General features: G+C 38.5%; 1 protein-coding gene across 1 annotated transcript in view; it reads left to right on the top strand.

Moving 5' to 3' along the window:
• Pka-C3 (Protein kinase, cAMP-dependent, catalytic subunit 3) overlaps positions 1-23978 on the top strand; it is a 479613-nt gene extending 455635 nt beyond the window's left edge. The window contains exons 2-8 of the mRNA XM_083118305.1: positions 3018-3186; positions 9648-9757; positions 10495-10648; positions 12022-12113; positions 17092-17273; positions 18456-18533; positions 22505-23978. Coding sequence (XP_082974431.1) covers positions 3018-3186; positions 9648-9757; positions 10495-10648; positions 12022-12113; positions 17092-17273; positions 18456-18533; positions 22505-22630 — 911 coding nt within the window. The 3' untranslated portion in view covers positions 22631-23978. The remainder of the gene's footprint in view (positions 1-3017; positions 3187-9647; positions 9758-10494; positions 10649-12021; positions 12114-17091; positions 17274-18455; positions 18534-22504) is intronic.
• The last annotated feature ends 1705 nt before the right edge of the window (positions 23979-25683 follow it).

Genomic DNA, 25683 nt, shown 5'->3' on the forward strand with positions numbered 1-25683 from the left:
TTGCGAAGATGGGGATGAGTGATGAAATGATGAAATTGATGAATGGAGATTCACAAACAACCAAACCCGAGCGGGATTCGAACCCGGGACCCTTGGCGTCGCAGCGCGATGTGCTAACCACTCGGCCACAGGGTCCGGCGAGAAGAACAGGAGTCAACGTTCGTAGAAAGGTATGTTTCACAACAATACCGGTTTCTTTTGTAATCATGTGAATTGTCATTATATTTTAAATTCTTTAAAAAAATAAGTCCAGTTTTGTAGTTTAAAAGAAGATAAATACCCGTTTTTTTTGTAATTAATGTAATTTGTCATTACATTGTAAATTCTTTCAAAAAAGTAAGTCCAGTTTTGTAGTCTAGAAGAAAATAGTACCTTGTCATTATATTTTAAATTCTTTAAAAAATAAGCCCCGGCCAAATTTGAGGCCACGAGACGCCACTGATTTGTTCAAACGTGATGCTAGAGGATAAGTATCTCACAAAATACAAAGTCTTGCTTCCTGTTACATGTGTTGTACGTTTCCGCCTCCTGCCGCTAGAGAGCAGTATTAGTTAAGATGGCAACAAACAACGAGAAGCATACGTTGTCTTCGAATTTGATGCAAGTCCCTCAGTGACAACGATGATTTTGAATGAAGTTCAAAGAAAGATTCACCCAGTGTAAATTCCACACGGCGATGGAATAAACATTTCACAGGTGGAGGATGCTTCTGTAAGGGGAAATCAACGGTTCGCCCCATAGTGGCTGAAAAACCGCTGTTCGTGTATGGGCCAGTTTCGTTCGTAGCCCCAAAAAGTCAACGCGGAGAGCAAGAAAAGAATTGGATGTTCCACGAGCAACAATATGGATGGTCTTACAGAAACGGCTGAAGCAGAAGCCATGTCGCTTGCAGTTGCTGAAATTTCTAAAACCCGAGGACAAAGTCATTCGCTTTGAGTTTTGTACACGATTTCAAGAGCTTATAGAAGAGCATGATGACATTTGTAATAAAATTGTGTTCATTGATGACGCGACATTTTGTCTTCATGGCACAGTGAACAGGCACAATGTGCGATCTGGGAAACAGAAAACCCCCATGGCGTCCTTGAGCATATTGACATACTGCATGGCGTTTGGAAAGAACTTGATTATATGGAGTTTTATGTTTGCAGAACCAAAAAGAGGGAACATATTGAACACTTGTAATGTGTCACAAAACTTGTTGAGTTTCTCTACAAAATTGTAAAGTTGGTTTATGATACGTTCAATAATGCACGTTCAGTAACATCATGAAACCGCTCCAATCATTTTTGGACACCCTATAAGTGGCGGCGAATGGGTTCCAAAACCGGGGGGGGGGGGGGCAAGATGCCAAAACTGGAGGGGCAAAGACAGTATATTCCCCTCTGTAGATAAGGTTTAGCATAGTTCGGGGGCAAAAGTGGCGCCCCACCTAATCGCCGCCACTGCACCCAATATATTATAAATAACATGTCAACTCACAAAATTCCACAGCGTATAAAAGTCATAAAGGTAAAAAGAAGAAAAAGTTTGTAATTACGCTGTAAATACGTTGACTAGTGCTAGACATCGCATGCACTATATGGGGCTGTTCATTGCCAAATTTTTCCGGTGGCGGCGCCACCCCTGTTTTGTCCCAAAATAATTTCGTTCGTCATTTGGTTGCCCAAAGCTTTTATATTGGAGCGCGGTGGGATGGCAATTCAAACGTTATTTTCAATGAAGGTAAGAATTCCTCGTGTATGTCGATAATAAAAATGGGTCAAGTAAAGCTTTAAGATTATGTAGCCAGTCATAAGTTTTCCGAAAATTACATTATCTTGAACCTAGGAATTAATATATATTAAAGCGCAACGAATTATTGCGAAAACGAGCTATACGTTTATGCACAAAGAACACTAAACTTAACGTCATTTGGGTCGTCTCTAGCTGCCATGGGTCAATAATACAAAAAATTATATTTTTACAATATGCTTTGCTTTTTCCCTGGCTGCGAGCATGTGTAATTCAACGGCGGGTAGGAATCCAAGAAACTCCCAAAATTATAAAGAAAAATGTATTATGTGCGTAAACTCATGATATATATTATTATACACTATGACTGATATTATGCCCTATCCGATAATTTAATATTAACGTTATGTTTTCATTGTATTAAGCAGATATTCCCCCCTTCGTATTTTCGTCCTTCTTTTTCTTCGTAACAACAATTTTAAAATTATAATTCCTGTAAATAAGATAGCCCTAGACACAAACTAGGCCCTAGAGGTTGCGAGACATGAAACAAAAGAAAAAATATTTTTTGTAGTAACTATTCTTGACGATAAATGTGTGGGTATATAACAAAGAACCACATTTACTAGCTACGTGAAAAAGTATGATATCACGTGAAAAAAAGGTAAGTTATTAAAAACAACTATAAAAATAAAAGTACAGTTACGCGGAATTATTATCCTTTATTCTTTCCTGGATTCACAACAATATATCACTTAAATTGTGAAAATTGCAAGTGACGTAAAAAAGTGCTGTGCAATTTTTTTTTTAGTTCTGATATATTTTCTGTTGTTGACAATCGTCTTTTCAAAAATCTAACTTTTATAGCACTGATTATTCAACTACCATGTTCAGACATCATTTCTGAGGTTAAGATGATATTAAACTTGCAATTTATTGTAATAGCAGCACGTTCGGCATCAAATTCCCCATGTATTCAAATGGGAGAACAATTGCCGACCACGATCAAAAGCGTGGGGACACAACAGGGCTGCTGCTGCCACCTACAATAGTTTGCTTTGACCAGACCCATTCCCGCCCAGCTGTCACTTGAACAACAGATAGGATTTCTCATAACCCACGTGCATTGTTTACATTGACTTCGTTCTTACAGTAGACGAAGAGTAAGCCCTTCGTGAAAAATGTTATGAAAACTTGGCTAGTGTATTAAAACTTTTGACTACGTGCACATCTCTCTCTCTGTCTTCTCCAATAACTGAAAGAAGCCAATTTTGTATTTACAGGAACAGGGACTTTCGGAAGAGTGTGCTTGTGCAGGGAAAAGGCGACCAAGAACTACGGAGCGATGAAAATTCTTGCCATCGGCGACGTTATCCGGCTGAAGCAAGTTGAACATGTGAAGAATGAAAAGAATATTCTGCAGCAAATAAGGCATCCTTTCATCGTACAGCTGTAAGTTTATTTATAAGTAATACTTCTATTTTTCAGGTAATCGAGTAATGAAGTTGGTTACCTTTTTTTCCAACAATGAATAAAGATATTGTGTGTTAAAAACTATAAAATACATTTTAATATTCATATATACATTTTTGGACCTCCAAAAATGGCGTAATGAACGTAGGGTTCGATGCCCAGTGGAGGCACATAGTGGTCCGGTTTCCACTTTAAACTGTAGGTCCAGTTCCCCACTTGTATAAAGTGGACTTGGAAACAAAAACTCAACAACAACTCATATGTACATTTATTATAGAAGGGAACGGATTTACATGTAGTGTAAATGTGCTAAAAGTGTAAATACATATATATTGTATATATGTTGAGAAATGTTCTTAAATATGTAAACAATATGCAAAGGTAACTAAAACATGGAAAATATGAGCCAAAGCATGTAGAAATATGGAAAATAAAAACGGAGTTTTTCGAATTTTTTTGCCATGATGCGCAAAGATATTACAAAATATGACTGATTTCAGCTTCATACATAAATGTGTACGTATTTACATACCGTTCCCTGATTGTAAGCAAATGTTTAGCATCATCTAATTTTTCAAATATAAGGGGCTAAGTTGAATTTTCTTACCTCTACGTTTTCATATTTAAACATTAAACAAACATTGGATTATACTCGTAACTTAATAAAAAGGAGTGTTAATTAGTACTACTAGTGAATAACTGCGAACTTAAAACCTACATATTCTTTCAACTTATAGGCCCGTAGCCAGAATTGATCTCCAGGGGAGAGGGGGACTCACAGGTTATCAGGGGGGCTTTGTAAATCAAGTCCATTTTTCAAAAGTTTAACAAAATTATGTGTGTGGGGTGGGGGTGGGGGGGTCATTAAGTTACACAAAGTTTAGAAATATCACACAAATACTATATTTTTCTATGGGGGTTATTCCTGAGTAAACAAGAAATGATCGATCAGACAATTCGATTATTGATGGCGGGGAAAGGATCTTCCGGTTTGGCGAATATTCCAATGTAAACAAGTGGAATACAGATCGTCACCGAGCTTATTTTCTTATAAAAGATCGGATACAAAATGGATCACTTGAAATTTTGAGTGATAGAGAGAAGGTACCTAGAAAAGATTGGATCCATTGGATGCAGATGTAAGGGACAAATACTAATATTTTTCAAGGCAATGTTGATCTTCTATACCAACAGTTTCGTTTTTGAAAAGACTTCTCCAGGTTGAAACGAAGCAATAATTATAAACATTGAAATACTTAGATTACAACAGTAAAATAAATAACAATAATCACTACGGTTTAAATTATTATTATACACTAATAATATATAAATAATTAAATAAATTTTATTCGAATTTTATTATTATTGTTGTTGTTTAATATTAACAACATGCAATTGGATCCACAAGCTGACTGAATATCAGCACAACTTCCCATTAATACTTTTACATTTCATAGTTACAATACTGAAATGCACAGTTATTGTATTTTGTTATTAACCTTTGCAAGTGCCGTTCAAGAAAGGACTTAGAAGTTAGGAAAAAATATTCACAACGTTTGTATTGTGTGACCTCATTTGAAATTATAACTTTTCGAAATCTGAGAACAGTGGAACCATTTAATCTTTGGATTAAATGGTGGAATATGAAAATATATCCTGGTTCCTGTATTTTTCACTCATGTTTTCGATCTAATGCATATTTTACATTGATTACTCTGTTCGAATAATAACCAATTGAACTTTATTTCTGTTATTAACAATAAAAATAAAACTTTCTGCTTTTTGCAACTTGAAGGATGCCAATTTCCAGGGGCGAGGGGTCGACTGACCTACCGACGCCAATGGCAAATGCGTTATAGACCGTGTTAAAAATGTAAACATAAACATTGGTGAGGTTTTGCCCGGTCCCCCCGGAACTTCCGGTTTAGGCCAGTCCCCCTTGTTGCCAGTGCAGATTCACCATCATACGAAGTAAGAAATGAGCGCTTGTTTTCATCAGTTGTGCGGCGATAGTCAAGAAAGGTATTTGTTAAAGTTCTACTATGAAGGAGTGGACGTCTAGAATCCGTCTGATGAACAACTGCAGACCAAATTATTAAAATATGACGTGTCTTTGTGGCCGCCAGTTGTATAGCACACTACGTACATACACATATCAAATGTACACGCACGACGAACGTTTAGGTATTCAATAATTTTGAAAATGGAAAAGTGAGGGAAAGATAATTCTATAATACTAATGATATTATTATATTATAAAGTATGCTTAAGCCAACAAATCTGTAGAAGTAATGAGACATATCAAATGCTAGTAAATATATGTGCTTTCAACGTCGCCTTTCCGCCTGAGGGATTTAGAGAAAACCTATGATATGGCATGCCACTTTCACTTGCACGAATTTACTTCAAGCAACAGGGAAGTTTTCAGACTGAAGCGACAAGCGATATCGGGATTTCGCACAGAAGCATTCGATCTAAAGCAAACCATTTATCAGTCACGCTTCGGCAAATAACAGGCCTTGGCAACACAATCCACGGTATTGATAAAACGACCCAGTCCGAGCGACATGAAAGCGACAAGCGACACCTGCAATTTGTCGTGTCGCTTTAATTCGGAAGGTGTTGTTTATTTTTGAATGTTGGTTTCCAAGAGACACGTATCGCTGCAGTCTGAAAGCTTCCTTTTGAACCAATTAGGCACGAGAAAATGCACATGTCGCTTGGACTGGACTGTTTTCTCAGTACCATGCATCGTGTCGCCTCGGTCTGTTGTATTCGTATGCGAGGTGAATTGTTTCTTTTAGAGTAAAGGGGCCGTTGCCATTGGCGTCCGGAAGGTGGACAAGGGGGGATGTGCCCCCCTGGAAAATGAAAGTCAAACAAAAATTATGTATTTCACACATATAATTTCAATTTAGCCACAATAATGTGTGTTAATTATTGCATGAACATCATAAATTCAAATTTAAACAAAGGGAACAACACTATTTTTTGGAGAAAATGTGCCTTGTTCGCCCCCCTGAAAAAAATACCTTCCTTGCCCCTCCCTTTAAAAAATCCTACGGACGTCCATGGCCGTTGCTTGTCGCTTCGGTGTGTAATCTCTGTGCCACTTAAAAGTGAAACCTCAGTGATCAATGAAATTTTTCGAACCGAAGCGACACGACAAGCTGTACGTGTCGCTCAGATTCCCAATGGCGTGTATTGTGCCGACTGAGACTTGATTTCCCATGAGCGGTAAATGCTTATTTATAGACTAAATGGGCCTGTGTCGCTTGTCACTTCGGTACGAACCACTGCTGTTGCGTGTCGCTTCGGTTTGAAACCTCACTAAGAGGCGTGCTTTTCACCACAACACAATACGCAGATAAACGATCAACGTGTTTGTAACAAAATGCAAGTCGTAAACATCCTTTCCGGGTACCAGTCCTTTCTCGTTCTGCTTGTAGCAACAGGTTTCGTCTCTCTACGTCCTTGAGAAACCTACGAAGTGATACTTGACTCAATAAATTTGTTCCCGATCGAACTGTGCAACCATATGATACACAGCCGACACCCTACTTCCTTGTAAAAGAATCACTACTTTGCCCTTTCGTATTAACGTCCATAGAATCCTAAGCGTAACCGGATGTTTGAGGGGGACCAGACGAGTGCGCATGCTCCGCAGTAGCTCCGCCTTTAACACTGTCTATAATATGATTATTAATAGTTCCAACTTTAAAATTTAGTCAACACATGTGCGTTAGACAATTATAATTTTCGAAACACGTAAAATATTTTCATTTGATTTGATGAAGTGCCGACTGCAGAGCCTATTCCCTCATGTTTATGTCCCATCCTTTCGCTTTACTGCCTAAATCCACCGATTTTTCCGTATCGGGTCTGTCTGAAAATATTGAAAACATATCTGAGAACAATTGTTTGTTCCCTATCTCATGTTGAAACCAAAAGCCACACAAATATTGTCGCCTTTTCCGAAGACAACTCTTTTGAATTTAATGTTGTTCTTTTCAAAACCGGATGTGCATTCTCCGCCCGCGCCATGGAAGCACAGAAAGGTAAACATCCGATGAAAAGCGCCCATATCTTTTAAAATATCACTTGAAGGTTAATTGGATGCTACTGAAATCATCCCTTACTACAAACTCCATACTACGTTTGATGATATAGATATTTATCATAGTGCCTACCGTACATTCATAGGCGCCGACTCCATGGGGCTTGGGGGGGCTCGAGCCCCCCAATGTTAACGATGTGGGGGCAGAGCCATCCAAATAATTTGCTTAAGAGGATCTAATGTATTACTTTGCTTCTCTTGTAAAGTTTAATCTGAATTGTGCCACAGGAATTTAACTTTAAATACACATTTGAAATGTTCTAGACCATCAACGCTGGGGGGCTGAGACAGCTAAACTATCAACAATGGGGAGGGGGGCTATGACCAGAGACAGCAAAACACATGAGGGAGGTTATCTAAGTGTCCCCCTCCGATTTCCATGAAACTTGGCAGGTGTATAGAGGGGCCCAAAGGAAGAAATACGTGTTTTTTTTTTGTTTCGGCTAACCACGCTCCGTTATGCTGCTCTGGTCCGTCTATTGTTATGCCCATGCCTATCCGGGAACAACGGTGTCTATGAATTCGGCATCTCTCTACACTTACACTGCGTTTGGTACCGACAATCCTACAGTTCTGTGCTGTGTGTGTTCCAATTATATGTGCGTGTTCTTCCTATGCCAGATTTACGTGGTTTCGGGGTCAGATCACCACTTCAATTTCTCCTCATCTTGATATTTGAGGGGGGGGGGGTGCCCCCTAAAACCGTTTTTGAGCTGAAACAAAAAAAACACGTATTTCTTCCTTTGGGCCCCTCTATACACCTGGCAAGTTTCATGGAAGTCGGGGGGACACAGGGGTCAGATCCCCACTTCAATTTGTCCTCATCTTGACATTTGAGGGGGGGGATTGCCTCCTCAAACAGTTTTTTTTAGCCGAAACAAAAAACACGTATTTCTTCCTTTGGCCCCCTCTATACACCTGCCAAGTTTCATGGAAATTGGAGGGGACACTTAGATAACATATATAATTATGAGCATTGTTAACAAATTTTTACTAAAGAGTTTCAAAAGACGATGTGCATGAACTAGGGGAGTGGATGGGACGTTCGGGCTACAAATGGCTCTCACATGACATTCAGAACGAGATCGTTGATATACAGTATTAGGGAGATCTGTTTTGCGCTCCGTGGTAGCAGATATTAATAGTCGGGAATGTGAATAATTGACATTCTGCATTCGAACTGTGAATGAAAATTTTGATATTTTTTAGGAATTCATGGGCGTTTACGAGATTTCGAACACTGAGGCCAAATTTTTTTTAAAAAAGGGAGGGAGTGAGTCATTCATTAATTTATTTCAGTGAGCAGAGCCCCCCCAATAATTTTGACAAGTCGGCGCCCCTGCGTACATTCCACTACCCCGAAACAATAAAACTCCCCTTCGTTCCCAAACCTTGGGAACTGCTAAACTTTGATGCAGATGTGGAGGGAATTTGCATAATGACATCAAAGTCACAGATTTCTGTATAAATGGGAGGTCACAACAGGGGCAACGAAGGTACAGATAAGGAAGCTCCCCCTGTGAAGAAACTTTCTGAAGTCTAGAGAAGAGAAATCTCCTAAATACTTGCCGCTACTTAAGACTTCTTATTATAAATAAGATGAACGAATGTAATAGCTGCTGTTCATGCCCCCTGAATTTATCCTTCACCAAAGTTGTGAGCAAAATAATTTCTCCTGTCTACATTTTCACTTTTCACTGCAAACAAATTACACAAAATAGTTTTACCTAATGTCAAGGGGGCTGACCTCAGTACGGGGGGGGGGGGCTGACGGTACTTCAAGGGGGGCTCAACCCCCCTGGCCCCTGCCTGGCTAGGTGCCTGTCAACTTAGCAATTAATCTATCATACATTTGAATCAGAGTTCATTCAACCAAAATACTAATAGAAAGGTTGTATTTGTATTAAATTAAAAGAGATCTTTGAAAGGTTGTCACTTTATTTCATTTCCTTTAAAATATTATGATAGAGTTGGATATGTGGGCATGTAAATTTGTCACTTTTTATACTGTGGTTGACATTTTATTTCTTTTAACTTGTATTGTCTCAAAGTACTCCATGCCAACCTCCATTGCAGAGTGATTTGCACAGAGTGCTATGATGCCAGAGGTCCCAGGTTTGAATCCCGGCCAGGGCATGGGTGTTCTTTGTGAGTGCCCCTTCATCAGTTTCATCACATCATCACTCATCCCCATCTTCCCAATTAGCCAAAACTGACAGAAATGTGAAGTTAAATAAATCAATCAATCAAAGCACTCCATAAAATTTTAATATTTATGACTACATAAATTGAAACAATTATAATTTTTCTGTTTTTCTTTCAGACGGTGGCACTACAGAGACTCTTCCTTCCTGTATATGTTGTTCGAATATGTTTGCGGAGGTGAGCTGTTCTCATACCTTAGAAATGCAGGGCGATTCAGCAGTACAACGGGTAAGTACTATGAATAATTTTTATAATCAATGTGTAGCTATAAATCATTGTGCATTAAAAAAATAATACTTCTGCAATGATACAAATTTTGGGGGCTCCCGATGGAGGTGAGCTGTTCTCATACCTTAGAAATGCAGGGCGATTCAGCAGTAGCCATGCACTTTAAACTGTATATCCAGTCCTGATTAGTGTTACTGTGCATAAAGTGGACTTAAAACACCAAATCAATCAATCCAAATTTTGGGGGCTTCCACCAGGAATCGAAGCTGGAACCTCTTGCACCAAAGGCAAGGTAGCTAACCATTTGGTTACGCAGGAGCCAATTTTCACATGGAATGACAAGCAACCTGTCTTGGACATGAACTGGGTTGTATTTCCTGGTGCATCTTTGTTGACATGCTTAGTTGTATAAATAACAATTTCAGTATCCATGGATATCGGTGAAACAATTCTCGATTTTGTTTCTCTGTTATTCGTTTATATGGAAACAGATATTTAAAGATATCCAAGAAATGTTTTCAATCTGAAATATTGCATATTATGTGCACAAATAGACTTTTGCTGAAACAGAAACCATGAATCAGCAAAGGGATGTTTGTTCACTACCAGTAAAATGAATAATTAGGATAATATGGAGAGGAAAGAGGTTAGTCAAATGTATACAGTTTGGAGTGAAGTGCCCTTCCCATTTTGGTGTGAAATTTGTATCAAATAACAATGCATTCTATATGTTCTAGGTAACTTCTATACAGCTGAAATCGTCCTGGCTCTTGAGTACCTGCACTCTCAGTCCATTGTATACAGAGACTTGAAACCTGAGAACCTTCTACTCGACAGGGATGGACACTTAAAAATCACAGACTTCGGTTTTGCCAAAAAACTCACCGACAGGTAAGTGAGATTTGTGTGCACATCTAACCTCGGAACAAATTAATTTTGAAAGGACTTCATTTTGAATTCAATTCTGTTAAATGCAAGAAAAAAATATGATGATATAAATTTATATATTTTTGTGTAAAAAAAACTTTTAAGTATAGAAGTCTTAAATATGGAGAAACTAGTACTCACTTTATCTGCGAAACAGTTTTTTCTTCTTTGTTCTATTAATTTCAGTTGCCACTGCCACCACCATCCTCGTTGGAACTCGCTGTACTGTTGCTTGGCGTGTGTCTTTTGTTCGTAGTTCTCCGGCCGCTGCTAGGTCCGCTGTTGTTAACTGTACGTCTGCGCCCATGTCGTCTGCTGCTATTTCCCGGTGTAATTGAAATTGTAATTTATTCTTGTTCTGTTGACTACATTGTAGATATTTCTATCTGCAGCAGTTGTAGTAGCGGAATCCAAGTGTGGTGTGCCTGTCCGCTACCGATGTTCAGCTTGTGCCGGAAGTGCATTATGGCATGTGTTTCCTTGATTTTGATATCTACGAGTGTGTGGGCAGTGTGTTTGACTTGTACCTTTTGAATTTTATGGCTATGGTATTTGATGTGTTTGGCAAGACCAGTAGTGGGTTGGGCTTTTTTTGCATCCGTTACGTGCTGTTGGTTTCTTTCATTGACAGATCTGATGGATCTGCCAATGTAATGTGCCTTGCACTCGCACTCTGCATCGTATACACCTGGGTTATCAAGGGGGGAGAGGAAGTACCGTTTGTGTTTGTTTAGTTTATCAGCTATTTTAGCATTGGGTTTGTGCGCTACTTTGATGCCATATGGGAGAAGGGCTTTGGATATGCGGTTGGATGTGGTGGGATAGTAGGGGAAGGCAAACCATTTATATTGGTTGTTGGAGGTTGATTGTGGCTGGTTAGGGTGCCTGATCTGTATTCTCTGCTGCAGAGAAGAGATAGCCACCATCACTGAAATAGCCCTGAAACATGGCTACACAGAAGCACAACTTTCCACTTGGTCCAGTAAAGCAGACATACAGGTCAGGTACCCTAACCAGCCACAATCAACCTCCCAACAACTACGAACAAAAGACGCACGCCAAGCAACAGTACAGTGAGTTCCAACGAGGATGGTGGCAGTGGCCACTGAAATTAAGAGAACAAAGAAGAAAAAACATTTTTGCGGATAAAGTGAATACTAGTTTCTCCATATTTATATACTACCGCATCTCTTTTCCCAGTTATGAATAGGAGTCTTCTTTTGTATTTACTTTGTAATGGAGATAAACAAGTTAAAAGTGGTTACTTGGTCCATTTGAGTGAATCACAAATATTGCTGCATACAGTACATGTATTTTTACCTTTGTGCTCATTGTAGGACTTGGACACTATGTGGAACTCCTGAGTACCTAGCTCCCGAGATCATCCAGTCTAAGGGACATAATAAGGCTGTTGACTGGTGGGCACTAGGTAAGTCCTCCATCTAGTAGGTTTGAAATGATTTGTGATTGTAGAGTAGAAATATAATTGACATAATATCTCTTGGTACAGTAAAGTCTTCATTGCTTGGATTTATTCAGAATTTTCCACCTGAGGAGCCCAAAACACTATAAATTAGGCCTTTGTGAAAAATTTTATGGAGATGCTGAAGTTTTGGGGGTGTGGGATAACTATACTGTTTGGATGTGAAATTGTACACTTTGTAGTTTTAGGATTACGAGATTGCTACAAGGGAAAAGTAGGACATGCTGTACAAAAATGTAGGACTTTAACCCAAAATGTAGGATACAAAACAATTAGTGAAGTTAGTTTTTATCAGAATTTTAGGTTTGGGTTTATTATTGGTTCAGTATAATTTCACACTCTGACCTGAAAAGGCAAACAAATATTTGCCATAACTTGAAATGGTTCAAGAAGTTTCACCTGGGGTGGTGTTAGTTCAATAACTTTGTTCTGTAATTTGGGACGTGTCTGGGGAAAAGGGGACATCTGGCAACCCTAGTTAGTTTACAATAATTAATGATCCATGAAGAACATGGAATGGGGGAGGGTTAAACTGGGAATTGACATCCAATTCAAATCAGAAAATAAGCTTATTATATTGATGGTTGACAACAGAAATAAAGTTCAGAATAACCAAACTTTCATATTCTACCATAACCGAAGGAATAAATAGTTCCAGGACTTTCCACATTCAAAAAATGATATTTTCATGAGAGGCTACATAACAAACTTTCAAAGATTATCTTCATATTACAATGGTGCATTTTACTCACTATCAATTCAAATAAAAATATATAAATAATTTACGTGAGTGAGTAGGAATGTTTCAGAACGACGTTTTGGAAGTCTGTACTACTTCCTTCATCAAGTAATAAAATAAAACACTTTAGGTGCCAAACATGGTACCGCATTGTTAAATCGTAAGTTGAGGATTCAGGTTGAGGATAGAAACGGTAAAAAACTTACGGTGACAGTTTAAAAACTCCGATGGAAGTCTTCGCTGGTTAAAAATTCCCTATGTTAAAAATAAAAACCACAACTAAAACAAATAAAAATCGAAGACCCATTACAGTTCCGTAGTTACTTCTGTCAGTGTTGGGTAGAACACATGGACTGTGAGTGCTCCTATCCTGCGTTGAAGGTGAAATTTCCCCTCTTAGGATCCTATAAGTCACCATTCCAAGGTGAACTCCCTCTCTTCTACGACGGCCTTCACAACCTCGGGAGTGACATGAAAACCCATTTTAGTGTCGGTATTTACTACTTTATCCCACTTTTTAAGAAAAGCGATCCACCCTTCCTCCAGATTACCATCATCTCTCTTAAGCTTATTCCTTTTTCCTGTGCATATAAATGCAGCTTCATAAACTTCCTCTTTCCTAATTACTTCCCTTTTTATAATCCTATGTCCGATCATTATGATATGTTCGGATAGGCCTGTTTATGGTACCCCTTCCTTAATATCTTTATCATCTTCGTCCCATCTAGTGCGCATGTTTCTCCCCGTCTGCCCTACATATTCATTCCCGCATTCACATTCGATCCGGTATACCCCTTTTTGTTCTTCCGGGTTATCCTTGAGGGATATGAAATTCCAAATGGTCCTTGAACAACCTGATTGGATCATCGACCTCCTTAATAAATGTGTGTTGCAAGGTGACTGCGGTGCAAAAGAAGTTGCATATTTATACATTTACTTTTTTAAACAGTAGGGCATGGATATTAGCCATTAAAATTATAACAAAATGGCAGAATTTTGCACTAAATAACAATATATTTATTGATATATCGGATCGGTAAAATAATTGATAATTTTACTGATAAACCGATATATGGCTATATCGGCCGATACCAATAGTGTACAGATTAATCTGTCCCATCCCTACAATCTGTACAGTCACGGACGCTGCTGGGTTCTAATGAATACATTGACTTTCAATGGAATCGTAACAACCTGGCAGTGTCCGTGACTGCACATATTTCTGTATCACGTTTGTATGTTTGATGGTGTCAATCTCAGATGACTTGACTGATATTAATTTCTTCCCAGAAGAATATGCTTAGAATCAGATAGTTCAATGAATAAAGGTTTTATAGGTTTATTTTCCTTTATACATTTTTAAAATTTTATTATTCTAAAGTCCAATTTACATCAGTAAATAATGTACGAGGTGCATTAAAAAAAAAAGGGCCAATATTTTATAGGAAACAAGAAAGTACGTTTAGCAACATTGTATTATTGGTTACAAACATGTACATATCCACTTCATTTTTCAACATAGTCACCATTATTTTCCAAGCACTTCGTGTACCGTGGCACAAGTTTTTTTATACCCTCTGCATAAAAAATTGCTGTCTGGGAGTTCAGCCAATTCAACACTGTCGTTTTCAATACCTCAGTTTCTTCAAATTGTTGAGATGAAAGCCACTTTTTTACGTCCAGGAAGAGGTGAAAGTCACTTGCTGCAAGGTCCGGACTATACGGGGGTGATCAAGAAGTTCCCATCCGAACTTCTGAATCGTCTGAACAGTGAGGGCAGCAGTGTGTGGTCTGGCGTTGTCATGGAGAAGCACAATTCCTGAACACAACATTTCACGTCGTCAGTTTTGTATGGCATGCTGAGTTTGGAAAGTATTTCACAGTATGCTTGTGATGTTATTGTTTTCCCTGGTTCCAGGAAATCCACCAATCCACAGTTGCCATCATTTGATTCACAAGCTGCACCAAAACGTCAGTCTGAATGCTCGGTCTTCCACTCCTTTCTTCATCGTGGATATTTGTACGGCCTTCTTTGAATGCGCAACACCATTGCCGCACCTTTCCTTCACTCATTATACTGTCACCAGTACACTTCACACAATTCTCGATGAATTTGAGCAGCATTTCGTCCTTTGGCATGAAGAAATCGTATCACAGAATGGACCTCGCACCTGGCGGGATTGTGTATGCACGCTGCTATTTTAACATGCTCCCAACACACACGATAACCAACAGCTGACTAGCGAAAGTATGGTTGTTGGATAGCCAATGGTCTAAGTGATGTTACTGCGCAGGCGCGATCCGATCACTGTTGCCAGTCAGTTCTTATAAAACATCGGCTCCCTTTTTTTTATTAGAGTTACGTGTTTATCATTTATAAATGCTACATTAAATTTCATTTCAGTTATAACAATAACTGCTAACATAACACCATCAAATATTTGGTTATCCATAATTATAATTGGCAACTCCAACTTGAGTGACAAACAGATAAATACCAAAAAAATACCCTACCTCCGAAAACAGTCATGAACCAACCCCTGAATTTGCACATTTTCTTTAACTGAAGTAGCATTGCAGACAAGCGATGATAGAGAGGGATTCAGAAGAGTCTGCTTTGTGTCAGTAGGGCTTGGAAGTTGACCTAACAAATCTCCAAAAACGACCTAAAAATAATGTTCACTCTTAAAATGAAAGCTTGATTTTCTCATAAATTACAAGAGAGTATGACAGTAAAAACGTCACGTGCGAGCAACATATTTGTTAAAAACAATAAAATTTGTTTTTAACAAATACAAGAAAGTAGTTGAATAATACGACAAAAAAAAACTGTTTGATGGTTTAAACTACCGAAGTAAAGGGGAGAAACAATTAAGTGCTAATGTGGTTTTCTTTGTTTTTACTATCACATCACACAAAACATATTCCAAGGTTTTTCTGTATAAGTCATTCACCTCATTTTAGATTGATTGATTTAGTTTATTTTACTTCGCGTTTTGTGCCTCTTGACTAATTTGCGAAGATGGGATAAGTGATGAAATGATCAAATTGACGAATGGACATTCACAAACAACCATGCCCGAGCAGGATTTGAACCCGGGACTCTTGACATCGCAGCGCCATGTGCTAACCACTCGGCCACAGGGTCCGGCACCTCATTTTAGAGTGGGCCTTGCATGATACAGTAGTTGGTCAGCATTTGGCAGGTGTCAGATTATATATTTTTGCATGTTGCAGTTAGTTTTACTTTAAAACCACAGATAAAAGTGATAATAGTGTTCAGCAAGGGGACCTCAAAGTAGGCTTCCCCCAATGTATTTTAGGTTTACTGGAGGAAAATTAAATGTGCCACAATTATATTTAACCACTGTCAAAGGTTGTAGTTAAAAAATAATATTGTGCTTTTCAGTTGGCCATATTGTCAATTAATGGCATACTTGCTAAAAAGTTATACCCTATTCCAGCTAACTGTAGAGCAGGGCCACACATAGCGACAGAGGAGGAGGAGGAAAATTGATTGGTGAAAGCACAATGTTGCCAACCGTATGGTCAATACCGTATATGTACAGAAATGTCATGGCATGTACAGACGTACGGTGTCAGACCTTAGTCCGTATGCTAAATGTACGGCTTGTCAAAATTTGCACTTGCTGTTCTATCCCTAATATTTCCCTAAGAAATTCTTAAGCCAAGCGTACGGACCTAGAGTGCGTAGGGTAGTGCCATGTGCGTAGGGTATTATCGGTTTCAAAAGTTTGCAATGCTGACAGCAAAGCAGGGAAATCGGGTAACTCCAGTCGTCCATTATGCAATCCCGTTTCTCTCTCTGTTCATTGGTGGAGCCGTATCGCATCACTACTTGTTCTCGATCACCTGTTCTACAGTTAGCTGGTACAGGGTATAGGTAATTTAAAAATGTTTGTTGTGCTAGTAATGCATTTAAAATTCAAGAAACAACAAAAAAGGAGCAAAAAAACTCAAAATAATAAAAATGCAACAAAAATGGCAAAAAATAGTGAAAAATGACCTAAAAAGTGCAAAATAAAAACTATGTTTACTGGTTGTGACTGAAGGGAAACTGACTACTATCAGGCTTATATTGCTTGAATATCACTTCTTTTTTCCTGCAGTTCTCGTTCGTTTTTTCTGTAGTATATATAATTTGATACTCAACATTTATTTCAGGTGTTTTGATATACGAAATGCTGGCAGGATATCCTCCGTTCTTTGATGACAACCCTTTCGGGATATATGAGAAAATCCTTGCGGGGAAAATAGAGTGGCCTCGACATCTGGACCCAGTTGCCAAAGACTTAATAAAGAAGTTACTAGTCCAAGACAGAACCAAAAGGCTAGGCAACATGAAGGTAAATGATTATTCCTTGATTTCTTGTTGCTGCTACAATAATTATCCTCTTTATTCTAGGTTTGCATGATTTCTCCTTTATTTGCATAAGGATAAACAATTCCACTTGCATTCATTTAATTATTGTTTATGGCAGTGTATGAATTTAATTTTACTTTTTTGAGGATGATGTCATCCTTTGCTGAATCTAGGTGAAGGAATAGAAGTTATAGTTAGTTAGTTAGTACGAGGGGAGGTTGATAAGTATTGAGCCTTACCCAGAAGAAAATGAGCAAGGAGGCTGAAATTTGCAGGGTGTACTGGTCAATTCTTCTATATGTAATGGTGCAAAAATCGAATTTCTATGATTTTAACTTAAACAGTATAAAACTACACGTTCATTTACTCACATAAATATTTTACGAGTAGCACTGTTCCACTGATTCCATGCTATGAAAACAGGTCATTGTCATCTTAGTGAACTTCCAGTGGCAAAGTTGAATATAAATATTGTTGTTTCTTTTGGAACAAATCTTAACTTCACAGGACTATTCATTATTGAGATACAAACCAAGTTTGTTGCAGCAGTTCACTGCTACTTCAGGAGTTAATCTATTAGTTCTAAATAGTGTATCTCTTGCAGCTATTTGTTTACCATAATCAAACTTTTATTACACGAGATTTGAGGGACTATCACTTTGTAATAATAATAATGAACATTATATATGAATAGAATAACAATAAACATCCACTTGCTATCAGCACACAAGTGCACATCCAAAGTTTACTTTCAAAGCATCCATGTTGAGTGCCAAGGCTGGAAGGATCATCTATGGACCAACAGACCAAGATGACACTAGTGATTGGCACCATCGACTAATGTTGATTACTACTTTTTTGACTAATATTAGTCGAACCTTTAACTGACATCTTTTCTGACTAATGTAATGCATCCATTTCATCTATTTCCATTGTTGCGAACTAACTTAGACAGAAAAATAGCAAAAAGATAAATACGAAACTGCAGGTAAAATTGCTGCAGGATATTAGTGTTCCATCAGGAATGAATAGTGAAAGCTTAGCTCTTAGGGGTTTGATGTTTGCAAACACAGAGAAAAATTTAAATCTTTATGTTTATGCAAGTTTGTATTGTTATCAGGCTTCTATATATGTAACAGCATTAATCTATATTTTGCTCTTTCAGAACGGTGCAGAGGATGTAAAGAGGCATAGGTGGTTCAAAGCTATTGAATGGCAAGATGTTTACTACAAGAAAGTAAAGGTAGGGCGTTTGTAAATTTTCCATCTTTAAATGTGCACACAATGAATGGTTCATGTTTTTTGAGCTTTGTTCACACACTTCACAAAACATATGTTGTTTATCTGTGCTTATTTTCCTTTGTATTAACTGTAACCAGTGAGTACTGAACATGACTTAAGAGTAACAGAAACTGGATACTGGCCTTCTTTAGTTGAGGTAAAATAATGCAGTGACGGCAAACAATCTGTGAGTGCATGCACCATCTGCTCAGGCAGCTACAAACTACACTTCACACTTGAATATTTCTAACAATTTTGTCAATGTTGCCATGTCATGATTGAGGAAGCAAAGAAGTGCATTTAGAACAATTTGAAATCCTATTTATGTTTTCAAAAAAATGTGAAAAAATTGATCGCTCTCAAAGAGCACCATGCGCATGCTGGGATTTGAACCTGGCACTCCTGGCATCGTAGCACACTGTACTAACCATTCAACCACAGAAGTCAACAAATGTGTAAAAAAAAGTTCTTTATTCATAAGCCATCTGTTCAAATTGATCAGCTTCCGGATCCTTCCTCAGGGAATCTCAGGAAATAAAACATTAAAAATGCTAAACATGGTCTAGTCAGTGGTTTCCTGCTTCAAACTCGAAACGAAACTATTTATGGAATTTAAAACATCAGAACTAAGCTTCCATGCACAGCTTTCCACCACGTGCTAAAGGAGAGGCCAACTTAAAAGAGTTCAATATGGGGCTTATGGTGCCAGCGTTGTCACCTGGTGTGCAGCAAAAGAAGGCTCCTGCATGCATTGATCGGCTGCTGTAGTACATACCGAAACAAAAGTTAGTGATCAATGGGTACCCCTTAACAAGAGAGCGAATCCTTTCTCCATGATTTGGTGTGCAACTGTTCTTACTTGCGGCTGTGGTACGATGCACTGTCCAGATGAACGATTTACCTTGGAGGTACCATGTCTCACTGTCCATTTCATCGTGTTGGTCAGCAGTGTTTCTTTGGCACACAAAAATGAGCTTCCAATTTGGCATGCACCAAAGCAAATCTCCCCTGGACCTAAAGGTGCTCGCAAACCTCTAAATAGGCCACAAAAAAGGCCATGTGCAGTCTTTATTGTTTTGTCCCTCCATTCTTTTTAAACAGTAGCATGATATACCTAATTTCAGTGGCATGCCCAAGGGGCTGTTGGTGTGAGTCATAACCCACCCTTTTGTCCAGTATTCCTAATAGAAGTGTATGTAACCCCCTCCTTTAGAAAATCTTAGGCTTGCCACTGCCTAATTTGTCCCAGAAATATTTGTGACTCATGGACACATCTTACCTTTCAATAAGAACTGCCTTGTTTCTCTTTCATAAACAAATTCAAGTTTTTTCAGAAAAGATTGAAATGTTTACTTAAAATTTGGCAAAGGAGGATCAGCATTTACGGCCAGCAGCACAAGGTTTTTTTGAAGTCCAGTTCTTGCACTGGTACTGGTCCTAAAGTTCAAAGTAGGATCTGAACCACTTGTGACTGCACTGAGTATCGATCCCAGAACCCATTGATTACAAGGTGACGACGTTACCACAATGCCATTGGGGAGGCTCAGATTGTGGAGAAAGAACTCGTGGACCTTCCGTCACAAAATGATTCATATGAAGTCATTGTATGTATGCATGCTTCCGTCACAAAATGATTCATATGAAGTCATTGTATGTATGCATGCTGATGAACAAAAAAATAGCTTATGCATGGATGCTGATGAACACAAGATAGCTTATGCATGGATGCTGATGAACACAAAATAGCTTACGCATGCATGCTGTTGAACAAACAAAAGCTTATACATGGATGCTGACGAACACAAGATAGCTTATGCATGGATGCTGACGAACACAAGATAGCTTATGCATGGATGCTGACGAACACAAGATAGCTTATGCATGGATGCTGACGAACACAAGATAGCTTATGCATGGATGCTGACGAACACAAGATAGCTTATGCATGGATGCTGACGAACACAAGATAGCTTATGCATGGATGCTGACGAACACAAGATAGCTTATGCATGGATGCTGACGAACACAAGATAGCTTATGCATGGATGCTGACAAACACAAGATAGCTTATGCATGGATGCTGACAAACACAAGATAGCTTATGCATGGATGCTGACAAACACAAGATAGCTTATGCATGGATGCTGACAAACACAAGATAGCTTATGCATGGATGCTGATGAACACAAGATAGCTTATGCATGGATGCTGATGAACACAAGATAGCTTATGCATGGATGCTGATGAACACAAGATAGCTTATGCATGGATGCTGACAAACACAAGATAGCTTATGCATGGATGCTGACAAACACAAGATAGCTTCTGCATGGATGCTGACGAACACAAGATAGCTTCTGCATGGATGCTGACGAACACAAAATAACTTATGCATGGAATCTGACGAACACAAAAATAGCTCATGTGTGGGTGCTGACGAACACATAATACCTTATGCTTGGATGCTGATGAACACATAATACCTTATGCATGGATGCTGATGAACACAAAATAGCTTATGCATGGATGCTGATGAACACAAAATAGCTTATGCATGGATGCTGACAAACACAAGGTAGCTTATGCATGGATGCTGACAAACACAAGATAGCTTATGCATGGATGCTGACAAACACAAGATAGCTTATGCATGGATGCTGACAAACACAAGATAGCTTATGCATGGATGCTGACAAACACAAGATAGCTTATGCATGGATGCTGACAAACACAAGATAGCTTATGCATGGATGCTGACAAACACAAGATAGCTTATGCATGGATGCTGACAAACACAAGATAGCTTATGCATGGATGCTGACGAACACAAGATAGCTCATGCATGGATGCTGATGAACACAAAGTGGCTTATGCAAGGATACTGATGAACACAAAATAACTTATGCATGGAATTTGATGAACACAAAATAGCTCATGCATGGATGCTGATGAACACACAGGCCTCTTGATGGTTCAGTTAAACACAAAATCAATTAATTATGGACACAACAGAGCTTATGCATGGATGCTGATGAACACAACATAGCTTATGCGTGGATGCTGATTGAACACAAAATAGCTTATGCATGGATGCTAATAAATATAAAATAGCTTAAGCACGGATGCTGATACATGCACAATTTGAGGGGAAGTAGTTAAACCCAGCAACTTCAGCCTGCACTGCTGACATGATAACATTTCCATGTGGCATTATCACTTGAATCACACACAAAGGATAGGTAATGCATTTTTTCAAGGTCTCATAACATCAAAATAAGACCTTAACAAGCATAATGTTACTAAGTAGTGTTGTTCATCTTGATGATTTCTATGTGCTATGAGACTTTGTCAATGTATGCTGGGACACTTTGTAAGTACAACAATGGTTTTAAGCGGAACAAATTCAAGGTCAACGAAGTACTGCACTGTATGTATTTATCTCAACAGGACATATGGAAAAGAAGGAAAGCAGGAAACATGTCCTCCCCAGATGTCTTGAAACTGAGTAGATGACAAAAAACAACCAAAATTAATAAACAATTTCATGGCAAAATGAAACCCTGTGTAGGTAACGCACAGTCTCTAGTTTCAGGCTGCACATGCAACATGAAAATGTCGATAATGTGGAAAATTACTTATTTTGCCCTGTGTAGTTATTTTATTACTAAAATGTACATTTGATAGGTTTATACAATCTCAATTGTTTGTAAATAAAGATTTAATCATAATAATTGATGGTCTGGTGTTTTTGACCATTAATTACATGTATTTAAAAAGCCCAGTCTCTGACACAGTGCGCTACCAATGATGCAATTTTTCTCGCACAACCCACGAAGCGTTAATGATTGAGTATAAGAAATGAAAAGGATATATATTAAAATTAAGCTGCTACCTGCACACAAACTAAAATAGCTCTACTATTTATTTTTACAGCCACCAATTGTTCCTAGGGTGAGTTATGATGGTGACACAAGAAATTTTGATGATTACCCAGAGACAGACTGGAAAAAGGCACCTTCTGTTGGTGAAACTGAACAAAAGATGTTTGAAGACTTCTGAAAGTGACACAAGTGCTGTGATTAAGTGTTAAATACATGTAAATATTTTAATTTTATTTGTGATATTGTGTAATTGATGATTCATAATTTGAAAAGAAGGAAACTGAATAATACTTTTCAAGAAAGTACAGTGGAACTTGGTAATCCAAACGGCAATGTAAGTAAGACTTGAAAAGGTACTTTAATTTTTAGGTCAAGAAACACTGTTTGGGATTTTACAGTAGATGTAATATGCTAGTGCCAGTCAGTATTCTGGATAACTTAAACAGGAATCATAGTATTGATTGTACAAAACTAGAGAAAAACACTGAAATGGGAAAAATTCCTACAAAGATTGCATTTGTTTTAGTTTTCACTAATGATTTTGTAGCCTGTGATAGTTGTAAATATACATAAATAAATAAATATATATATATTAATCACAAGTCATTAAAGAGTACTGTAGCATATCAACCTATATACACTGTGTATATTGTACCATGTGTTCCGAAAGTAAATGTGGTCAATTCATGAACCAATGTTGTCTCAGGATCAGGTAACACTGATGTACCTTGGATGAGCTGGATGGGAATGATATTCCACAGAAGTCCAGCCATGAGTTGAGGATCTCGAACCATGGGGTATTTTTTTAAAAATTTCTTATGTACAATCAAAGAGATGTTGAATTTTTCTGTTTCAGACAAGAAAACTTCCATCTCTTGTTCAAACTACACAACACAAAAATCTCCCCTATGCACCATGAAGGCACACACACACACAGTGCAAAAGTAGGCTGTACTGGACGTGGTGTGATGAGCACCATGCTCTGGTTGCCTTTAAAACTCTAGGCACCTTCCGAGAGACTGTATGAGCCCTAGAGCCATTTATGCAGGGAATGGAAGAAAGATTCCTACCAGAGATCATACAGTCTGGGAATCGGACCTGGATATTCTGCATAGTAACCAGACACCCAACCATGACATTGCGGCTCAGAGCATTTACTTTCTGGACACAGACATACCAACCAATATACCCTGCTTCATTTGCGACTCACTGAGGTTTTTAGAAGCTGTAAAGTGATATATATTAACATTAATATAATTTTTTATTCAGACATATGCAAGTTTGAAAAAATTTAATTCTGTAGAAAAATCATAGCTCTAGATTCAACCTAGTTCATGTGTCCTGATATTGTTGAGTTTTTGTAACAGACATGCCATTTGTAAAGTAGTATTGTCAAAGAACAAAAACATTTGTTGACTTCATTAAAGATTTTAAAAGATTGTTAACATAATTGAGCATTTGTGTAACTAAATATGTACATAAAGTGTGTGAGTGTGCGTTTTATAAACTTAGCTCTTGTTTCTTAACTTATGTTGTTTCATTACACACAACCTTAATAAAAAAACGACAAGGATGCATTTGATGGTTTTTCAAATGTGTGGTAAGTTTTCGGATGAGAAATTTACGTTGTGAACAGAAGGTAAGGTCAAGTAGACCTGTACTTAATGTATAAATATGCACATTCAACAAATATTACTACCCATAAAAATTTAAGCACAAAATGTATTCTGGATCAGGACTCAAACCTGAGTTTCTGGCATACTGGAACATTGCTCTACAAACTGAGCTGCCGAACCAGCTCTTTCTCACTTCTGCTGTTTTAAATTTATACTACTGCAGAGTTGATATCAATGTCAAGTTAAACCAGAGTATCTCACTTGGTAGAGCAATGGCATGGTGTGCCAGAGGTTCAAGTCCTGGTCAAATTTGCATTAACTTTTCAAATTTCTGTGTAATTCATGCCCTGTCTGTGCTAAATTATAAGGAAATATTACTATACAGGGTAAGTCAAAATGATGGACCCGATTCCAGACATTTATTCTGTGAAATATAATAAACAAATGTTATTGTGAGACATGTGCTAAGAAAGGTAAACCGTCAAAAGTTTTTTCAAACAAATCATAGTGTTCTATGTGAGCACCTCGCGTAACACGGCACACATCAAGCCGATAGTCTATCTCCTGACAAACCTTGTGTATAGATCCACCAAGCTTTCTGAAACCTCGGAAAATATGCGAACTACAGGCTTCCCCGTAGCTTTAACTGGCGCCACTGCTCCCATGCTAGGGCTTCAGATGAGTTGGTGGATCTATAGCATGTTGCGGTCAATATCAGCAATGGCTGCTGTGATGCGGGCACACAGGTCATCCAATGTTGTTGGAAGTAGTGGTATGTAAACATTATCCTTGACAAAACCCCAAATGAAGAAATCACATGGACAAGTCGGGTTAAAGAGGTGGCCAATGAAGGAGAGGTCGATCCTCCGGAGATGCACGGCCTATCCAACGTTGTTCCAATGCCCCATTGAGATGATCCCGAACGCTGCCATGGTAATGCACAGGGGCACCATCCAATTGGAGAATGAAATCTGCGCTATCCTCTGCAAGCTGTGGAAGGAGCCATAGTTGCAGCATATCAAGGAAAACAAGTGCTGTCACAGTACGGAAGAAAAAGGGCCCATAAATCTTTTCATGGGAAATGGCACAAAAGGCATTCACTTTGGGAGAATCGCGTTCATATTCCACAAATTCATGGGCGTTAGCAGTTCCCCAAATCCTTACGTTGTGGCTATTCACTTTTCCTGAAAGGTGAAAAGTTGCTTCATCACTGTAAATTAACCTCTCAAGAGAACCCATCCGTTTCCATTAATGCAAGGAAATCAACACAGAAGGATGCACGCAAAGCATAATCAGTGTCTTTTAAGGCTTGAACTACTTGCAAGTGGTAGGGTTTCATTTGTAAACGTTTCCGCAGAACCCGCCAGACAGTTTTCTGTGGAAGTTGAAGTTCTCTCGCTGCCCGATAGGTGGACTTCTGTGGACTCCGCACGAAACATGTTCGCACTCGTTCCACTGTCTCTTCCCCAGTCGACGGACGGCCAGTCGATTTTCGTTTACAGATGCAGCCCGAATCTCTGAAATGTAAATACCACTTACGAATGGCTACCCCGTAGGTGGTTCTCTCCAATATTTGGTACGGAAATGCCGTTGCACACTAATCACAGGCTTGTTC

This window comes from Lepisma saccharinum, chromosome 3 (assembly GCF_977018435.1).
Source record: "Lepisma saccharinum chromosome 3, izLepSacc3.1, whole genome shotgun sequence".
Classification (NCBI taxonomy): Eukaryota; Metazoa; Arthropoda; class Insecta; order Zygentoma; family Lepismatidae; genus Lepisma; species Lepisma saccharinum.